This window comes from Pollicipes pollicipes, unplaced genomic scaffold, assembly GCF_011947565.3.
Source record: "Pollicipes pollicipes isolate AB1234 unplaced genomic scaffold, Ppol_2.1 Scaffold_7231;HRSCAF=8579_pilon_pilon_pilon, whole genome shotgun sequence".
Lineage (NCBI taxonomy): Eukaryota > Metazoa > Arthropoda > Thecostraca > Pollicipedomorpha > Pollicipedidae > Pollicipes > Pollicipes pollicipes.
The window spans coordinates 3,385,209-3,394,430 of NW_023597034.1; the positions used below are offsets into that span (position 1 = coordinate 3,385,209).

Here is a 9,222-nt window from a genome sequence, read left to right on the forward strand (position 1 = left end):
GCGTTTTGCGTGCAAGCTGTTTAACACGCAACATTTCTCTGAAAGGTAACAGTTCGAGAGAAGTGTAGCTGTCCTAGCTCAATTAAGAGAGGAAACGTAAAATTCGCTAATGTTGAATAAGGTTCGTTGCGGCTGGCTGGTGCTCGCGTTCGCAGCTAGCATACCTGGCATTGACGGATAGCCGGTCAGCAGAGCTTGTGACCAACTGATGGTCAAGGACTAATGTACCGTTCAGAACCTGTGTTACATTTGGGTGTAGAGTAAAAGATTATTCGCTACGTTTCCCATTATATCAGGGTGTTTGGTATCTCATGGAAACTGAATTTTTAGCAAATAATTATGCATGTAGCTAATTCCTAGCATCGGCCTCAAACGTATTCACAACATTTTGCCTCGCCCGTCTTTTACTGTCGTGATCTCAACGCTGTCCGACTCGTAGGGGTCTCCAGTTATGGGCTGGAGGCTTCCAATAGCACCTTTTTCAAAGTCGGGTTGGAATAGTGCACACACTGGCAAAATGCGGGAGGTATATGGTCAAAAATAACGTAAGTGTGCTGATCTGATCAGTATGACATGTGCCCCCCCCCCCCCACACACACCCCAAACAATATTTTTTTCGCAGTGCGTTGGTCGCAGCATCCATAAATGTCAACCGCTTCTGATCCATCGATTTTGTTGATCAGGTTGGTGCAAATTCCCAGACCTTGATGAGCCCAGAGCCACTTATGTTCGAGCAATATCATCCGTAAATTGTGCGCGAGCGTTAAACAGTGCATTGAACCTGATAAATTTAACAAATCGGTCAGTCTAATGCTTTGATGAGGCCTATTTTGTTGAGGTAAGCGATGTACCCCATTGGGTTTGGGTATAACCCACACGCGTGTTCCACCCCGCCCATAGCGCGCTGCAAACCTGCTTTACTGGCTTAGTTATCATGCCATTGTGATATCGTGCCAACAGAGTAACCGGAGCCACTGGGCCCAGCTGGTACTCCCAGGTCAGCGCGAGCGTCGAGCGGAGCAAAGGTTTAAAGCCGACGCACTCACATATAAAACAGACGAGTCGCATGACAGTTTCTAAACGTGCCACAGTAAAGGTAGACATGGCCATGATCGGACGTTGTGATGTGGAGGGTAGCGCTTCGAGCTGACTGAAGTGCGGTGCAAGCACATCACTTCAGGCAGTCGACGAGGCACTGTAAGGTGATGCAGCTTGGCGGATGAGCTGCCTATAGCCAGCTGCAAGTTGGTGGAGAGGGGAATGGTGGTCATGCTGATTGCCCGTTATTTGACTGCGCCTGTCACGCTTGGGCAGATGCTGTGAGGCGAGCGTCTTCTATTCTTGGATGCGGCCAATTTTTGGAGCAGGGTGAAGAGGGTCGAGTTTTCACTTCCAGGGACCGCAAGACGCGGACCGCAAGACTTCTGATTTACGGAGCCGAGGTCGTGGTTTGGGCTGAAATACTGATGTTCAGGATTCCCGGGAGTAGTTGACGGCGGAGAAGAAGGGAACTGCATAGGTAGCCCAGGGACCCGTCTGTAAGAGTCACCACATGCGAGTACATGGTAATAAGTTGATCAAAATCACTCAGAGATTCTTGACTCCGCCATGATGTATGGGTAGAATAACCCTAAATGTCGCGGAGATTTAAGAAAGGGTGTCACATCTTGCCGGCAAAGAACGCGAAAGTGTTTAAATTCAGTTACTTGTCATTTACCGTTGGATCGTTCGGCCGAAAGTTATCGTTAAGAGGGACTAGAATGATCTCTACACAGGCGATGTCTTCCGGCCGTGCAGATGTATGCCCGGATGCGGACACTTGGGTGTCGTCAGCCCCGTGGGCTATCAGCGCAACGGCGACCTGCACGCATAGCTGACTGGCAAACAAAGTCAGGAACAAAAGATTCAGGAACATAGCCTTACAAAATCTCCCCGGTTGGATAGACCGTGGGGCCCAGAACTGAGCCGCCAGCGTTGCGGTGCGCGGCTGGCGGCTTGTGTGTGGCTGGACAGTCGGTTCGCAAACCACTGGCTGTTGCTGCGGTGATGCTGCATGGTAGCAAGTAATGTGGAGCATTCGCCAAGATCAGTCGAGCACAGAAGAGACATTTTGCCTTCAACCATGGCGGCCATACTTCGGCACGGGGCGGAGTAGAGCAGTTTCAGCGGAACGACGTGTTCCGAACCCATGCTGAGAAGGGGATATGGTCAGACGGATACAAGAGGAGATGCATTGCACTGTCCTTTCAACGATCTTGGCGACGACGGGTGGAATGTAGATGGGGGGGGGGGGGAGGAGGGGTTTGAAAGTTTGTCGCCACCAGATTTACAGGCTCAGATAAAGCACTAGTGTTCCGACAAGATAGACATCTTGGCAGAGTTGATGTGTCTTCAAAATGTACAGTGGCAGAGCCGATGAGGCGAAGCAAAGTTTTGAAATCCTAATGTTACAAACTTTTAAGCCCACAGCAGCGTCAGTTTCGCATCGTCAAAACGTTGTGGACTGAACGCACAGGTCAGGCACGACCGAACGCGTTCACGTTCAGTGACCAGGCAATCGTGCCCGGCCTACATTGGCAAAGCCAGCCATAGCGGTGACAATGCGTGTCAGATCTAAAGTGTCTAGTTCAGGCATCCTCCGCAGAACGGTCTCGAAGCGACGGCTTATTGCTGGCGAAGTAACCATTGGACGTTACGGAAACCTAGTTGGAAATGGTATGAACTTGTGGAGTCCACAGGGCGGGCAAACTGCTGAGGCAGTCGGAGGCAGATGTGCTACTGTTGGACAAAACCTGAAGTGATAAAGCGCCTCCCATTGCACGCTGCAAAGTCACGGTAGTTTGGATCCTTCAAACGTATCAATTTCATGTTCTGCGGAGAGCTGTGTGCGCTTCTTTCTGCGCTTGCGCGGCGGCCCGCTGGCCAATTAGGCTCACATGTGGAAGCACACGTCTATCAAAGTATCTGTTGAAGGGGCGCCATACGACCAATGCCGTCGGCGCGCCACCAGACCCAAATCAACACAAAATTATGTGGGCTAGCGTATCTTATTTTCGTGGCGAGTGCTGTCAGAAAAGGCCGGCTGGATGGAAGCGGAGGGTTAAGGCACTGTGGGGAATTCCGACTGTTATATGGTTTTGTATTCTGCAGCCACATATCCGCACACCTTGCGTCGGAGACGAGCGCGTGCTTCATCGACGCGCCTCGCTCGGGTCGGGCTCCGGCCCCGGACCTCCGAGCTTTTCCGCGCCCGCCGTTGTGTGATGAACGCTTACGGCCCCTTCCGCGCGGCATCCGCACGGAAGAGCTGGAAGCGATTTAGATCGCCGGCGGAGCTTTGTCCCGGGGGACCGGGGGGGGGGGGGCGGGGGGAGGGGGACAAAGGCGCCGCGGCGGCAGGCCGGGCTGCCTCTGAACCCGCCACATCCCGGCTGGCCTCTGATACGCACGCGTATTGTGTGGGGTCCGACGCCTTCGCGGCCCGCCGCCGACAGGCAGTTGACATTCGGCCCGACGGGGCCGCCACAAAAAAATAAGTGGTAGGAGGGAGTTGTGATTCACAAATCCGCGGTTTGCCACTGCACATTCAGCATTCGGGTCTTTCGAGTGGATAACCCATTCGCCAAAAGTTGGGGATTTACCCTTCAAAAGTTTGCGACGCCCGCCAAAAAGTTCGCGACTTACTGTGCGAAAACGCACACAGTCTCCGCTTCGTAAGAGTCGCGCGGGCTGCCGCAGCCATACACGCCTCAGCCGCCGGCGGCCTGTCGCGCTGGTGACGGTCGTGTTGCTGGCCCGATCGTCACCACCGGCCGGCGCGGCGGCGCCCGCCGGCACGACGCGGCCGACGGTAATTAATTTCGCAGCTCGCGCGCTGCCGGCCGCGCCCTGCGGGGCCACTTGAGCGGTGCGCTCGCGTCCGAGAAAGGTCAGGCCCGCCGGGCTGGCTCGCGCCCCGCGGACTGGACCCGGTGAGACTCAGGTCAGGCGGGACTGGTGGACTCCACCATTCGTACACGCCACTAGTCACTCAACAGGACGTTGTCAGCTCGCATGTTTATATCGGTATTTATATCGTCACTGCACAGGTCGTTGTCAGCTCACATCGCAGCTCGGTCGTTTTCGGCTCGCATATATATATATATATATATATATATATATATATATATATATATATATATATATATATATATATGTACACCATCGGGTTTTGAGGAGTGCATTTCTTCAGTAGATCTCCACAGGCAGTTACCGCAGATGAGTGTGCTAGAGGAAAACACGCGTCATTGGTGGCCTGTGTGAGCCAACTAATGCATTTCAATTGGCGATGGATGTTGTTTATGGAGGTCTCGCTGCTTGGCAAGGTATTGTTACCGCTGGTTTCTCGATGTTACCTGTTGGGTGAGTATTCGAGTAGGACAGTGATCCCCATTTGGGCGCGGTAGCGGGAGGGCCCTTCAACAAAGCTACCACGGAGAGCATTTCTGGAAGAATATGTTAAAACTCTCAATTCTGGGAAGGGTTCCCCTGGTGGTTCATTGACATTGGCGTTTGAGGGGCGCAGCAGATAGATACCTAACCCACGTCGGTTATCAAATCAAGTCTGGAGAACTCGGCGCTATCAATCACCAAAGTTTCTTAAGTACCTCTGACGTACTCTTTCCGCTTTTATTTTCAATGGATCCATGATTGCGCTGACGTTCGGTTTTACAGGTTTCAGTCGGGATCGGTATGGAGTGTTGACTGGGTTACGGTGATAATTAGAACTTGCATTGCAGTCGCTTGTTAAAGGCAGTAGTCTATATTCATATGAGGTTTTGAACTGAAATAGCTATTTCGAAAACCTTTCGGTGCTGCTTACAATTCTGCCATTCTTAAAACTTAAGTCCCTCTAGTTTCTGAGCGTCACGCCCGCGAAAGCGAGGAAAGTTTTCTCTTCACCGGAGAGAGTGTTCCAGTCACTTGAGCATTCATTACGTGATAACGGCATTAAAATCCTGCCATTCCATAAGCCATGCGGCGATCAAGGAAAATCGAAAAGATAATTGTCGAGGTGTTCATGTCTGGCGTCTGTGGGCGCGATTTTCAAATGTAACGGTCGTCAGTGGGCTCCCAATCAATGTTGTGCAAGGTATAATGACGTAATCAAACCGTGACGCACTGAGGATCATGTTTACTAAACAGAGAATTGTGTTGTTTCGAGCAGGCTTTTCCTCGTGAAAAAGTACAATAGTTAAAAGTGAGTTTGTTTTGTATATCTCATGCTTGCTTCAATTTCTTCAAATGTGAAACATTCTCTTTGACGGAGCTCTACGTTTGTTCATTTAATGGTAACGTTATATTATACCGAGTTAATTATTTACTTAAACGCGTTTTACAAGCGTTTACACGGCTGGGTAGCGCCAGAACAGATGTCATGTCGTTTTTATTTATTAACGTCGAAAGAGCATGCGCTGCACTCTGTTACGTTCCTTGTTACCAAAAAGATGTGTATTGCAATGGTTTTGGTCGTAATTCATAAATAAAAATCACAGAGATAAGGCGGTATTGTCCATTGTCTGAACTCTTCATCCCCCCCCCCCCCCCCCCCCCCAATTCGGCTTACTGTATAATTACTGTGGCCGAATGAGGCCGATGTCGGATTTCGCAAGCCCTGAGAGCTTTCGCGTGTGCGTAAATATCGCTCTGTTGTGGCTGCAAACTCAGGCGGAGGCCGATGGGTGTCACTGCGCGACATTTCGCCGACGGCCACGCACTGCATCTGAAGGTGTTGTCCCACCTTCAGTCCGTCTGGCGGCCGCCGCACAAGCGCGACGTCTGTGTCTTGTGTGGGCGAGGGAGGAGGAAGCGGCGCACGTCGCCGCCTGCTGCCCCCACCCCACCACATGGCCGATGCGTGCGCTCGGCTCTGTACACAGCTCGCCGGCCGTCGCCGCTGTAATGTGATGGCATACCCGGCCGGCTGGCGTCCGGCTGCTGCTGGCGCGCGCGGCGGGCCGTCTCGCTGGCCCGCCGAGTCACTCACCGGCAGCAGATGCCCCCCCCCCCCCCATCCCTCCCGTTGCCCCAGCAGATGATTTCTCTGTTACAGCACATAATCGCCCCTAAGCGCCCCCCGCTGTAGAATATCCCCCTCTGCAGATAAATTTCCTTCCCCTCGCGGCAGAAGTAGTTCCCAACGGCAGTCAATCCCTCCCTCGATGCCCCTTCACTGGGAATGACCTTGTTCCCGCCTCCCCGCCATCACGGCCATGCTGAAGCACCATCGCTGCCGTTCTTCTCGCCCCTTCTCGCCACAGTAGATGATCGTCTCGCCCTCCCCCGCCCCCTCTCCCGCTCTGCGCAGCCAATCAACTCTACCTACTTCAACGACAGCAGATGATCGCTCCGTCGTGCACCAGCCGCCGTCCTCTCGCCTCTGACCTGAGGTCAGCCCGCCGGTCGGCCTGTGGTGCTGACGCCCGCGTCCCGCCCGCCAGGTACCAGGGCAGCGAGCCGTGCCTGGTCCTGCTCGTGGCCCACTCTCGGCGAGGGCGGCGCTGGAGGCGCGTGACGCCCGCGGTCGCACGCCGCTCCACGTGGCTGCCCAGCGCAACAGCCTGGATGCATGCCAGCGCTGCTGAGTGGCGGCCGGGCGCTGGCGGCCGAGGACCGGCAGGGCCGCACGCCGCTGCTGGCCGCTGCCGCCCACGGCCACCTGCAGATGGTCGGTGAGTGCGGCGCGGAGCAGCCTGCGCAGCTATCGTCGCCGGACTGAACACGGCTTCTCTGCGGGGGATGGGCAGGGCCATGGTGCGTAGCTTCACATGGCGCCGTGTTCGCGTAGCGCAGGGTATGCATGGAGACGGAGAATGGTGAATGTTACATGGTATGCTGGCGCTAAGTGCCAAATGAACAGAGGAAGTCAACAGACCAAGTAGTTTGCGCCCTCTGTGTTCATCCTGCGTAAGTGAAAGATAGCGTAAGCAAGCTGGTCACAAGTGGAGGCGAGCACTGCGCCGGCGGTGACTGAGTACGGCTTTGGCGCAGCGGCGGACGAGACAGTCGGGGTACGAGACCGACAACAGCGACGCCGCTCGAACACGTGCGGCTGTGCGTGTGTGGAGTGTAAGGCGTCCTGCGGGTGGGGCGGCTTTGTACGTTGTGTGTCAGGGCCGGCTCCTACTGCTGTGAGGGTGCGTTGGCGGACCATCGCCGTCCAATGCCGTAGCTTCTTGTGCCCGTCCCAGCCACCCTAGCTGCGGAAGTGTAATTATACCACACAAAACATATATGATAGTATATATAGATATATATATATATATAATTACATATATACTATATATATATATATATAGATTATATAGTATATGCATGTATGTTATGTTTTCGCCGGGCCAGGCTGGTCTTACTCGTGGCGTAGCTTCGGGCGCGGCGACGCTGAGGGCCGCTGGAGGCACAGCATTATATATTATTATATATATATATATATATATAATATATAATATATATATAGTATATACCACCAGTCGCTCCCGAGGTCATACGGTTGAAATAAACGCAACTCCTCCCGTACGTTAACTGGTGCACGCCCTCGCGGTGGCCTCAGCTGGTTGCGGTCTGGGTGGGGGGGGGGGGGTGCCTTGTGGCGGGCGTGCGTGCAGCGCTTGACGCTGGCCGCTGGCCGCCTGCCACAGAGGCGCTGCTGGACGCCGGCTCGGCCTCGGCGATCGCACCAGGAGCGCGAGGGCCAGCACCGCGCTCCAACCTGGCCTGCGAGGCCGACCACAGCGCGGTGGCTGTGCGGCTGGCGCAGCGCGCCGCCCGGTCAGACGCGCTCAACGTCACAGACAGCCAGCTGCAGACGTACGTATGCCGGCCTATTCACGGCACGCTGCTGCCGGTGGCTGTGTCCCGGGCTGCTCCAGCCGTGTTCAATAGCGCTGGTGTTCGGATGTACGCTGACGGCCCCTGACGTGTCTGAAGCTTTTTTTGCAGGAATGAATGCAATTATGTTTTTTAGGTATACGGTCGGAGTGTTGTCATTATGTACCCTTTGTAATACATACACTGAGGGCTCGACGTAGCCGTTGGCTCCCTTGAAAAGCTCAGACTTATGCCCCCGTGGTGCGGAACAATTACACCAACAATAGTCCCTTCACTCTCCAGTGCGCCTGATCTCGCAGAAGTAAATCCTGAAACCTTAGACTGTAACGCAGCACAAAGCTGCCGTGCGGAACAGTCCAGATCCATGCGCGTGCCCTCGGCAACAGATAGGTCAGCGGTGTGGAGTGATTGATGGCCGGCCCATTCGCTGGACGGTGTGGTACTGAAGCTTGTCCGGAATCGAAGTGAGCGGAAGAGGCTGCTGTGCGGTCCATTCTGTTGACATGTCTGACGGATCGGTGGTGGGCATTCATCGTTATTTGGCCCTAATTCCGGAAGATATGAGATAGACCGGGGAATCAGTTGCGATATTTGGTAATTTACGAAGGTGTAGTCCTTACCTTTGATTGGATGCATTTCTGGGATCAGCGCTCACGCTAAGTGGTGCTCGTGGCGCGAGCCCTGACACCACCATCCGATAAAGTGACAGTTAAACGTGCCGCAACGCCAGGGACTGTCCACCCCACCCTGAGGGCAGGCCTCTCTGACGTCACCGGACCTTTACCGCACCCGCTGCTTCCGGCCATAGTTCATGCCAGCCAGGGCCAAGCAATGAACGCGTAGATGCTGGACCCCCCTCTGCCCAGCACCTAAGGTATTGGGACACTACAAAACGGCAACAAATTTCAGTGATTTTGCAGAAAAGCGTAGGGGAAAACATTGGCACCTCCAAAATCACGAACCGATGCATTTATATTGAATAACAAGAAAGCATAATGCATCGGCTATCCATTTCTATTTCTACAAGTGTGTCTGACTTTCATGAGGGAACCCTACACTTAGATCTTTCAATGCATGTTTTTTCTGTAAAGACCTCAGTAGCAATGAAATCCTACACTGGCGCGACCAGTCATTCATCTTAGTTCGCTGGAGCCAAATATTCAGATGATCTGCCATCTTTAAGTCCCGAGTATGTCAGCGTTTTTCTCTATGCTTTAACTGAGGCCACGTAGTTTTGTCCGAGGCGTCGCTCCTCACCCAACTCGGTCCAATGTATTTTTTTTAAAAATCAGTAGGTGGCATTGTTTCCTTTCTAAATGGAATCAGACATAATATTCAACAAAGCCATAGGTATAA

The 9,222-nt window shown here is 53.5% G+C and overlaps 1 protein-coding gene across 1 annotated transcript in view; it reads left to right on the forward strand.

Moving 5' to 3' along the window:
- Positions 1 to 7,954, forward strand: part of LOC119109252 (serine/threonine-protein phosphatase 6 regulatory ankyrin repeat subunit A) — a 61,689-nt gene extending 53,735 nt beyond the window's left edge. The window contains exons 11-12 of the mRNA XM_037232847.1: positions 6,480 to 6,527; positions 7,771 to 7,954. Coding sequence (XP_037088742.1) covers positions 6,480 to 6,527; positions 7,771 to 7,954 — 232 coding nt within the window. The remainder of the gene's footprint in view (positions 1 to 6,479; positions 6,528 to 7,770) is intronic.
- Positions 7,955 to 9,222: the final 1,268 nt, after the last annotated feature.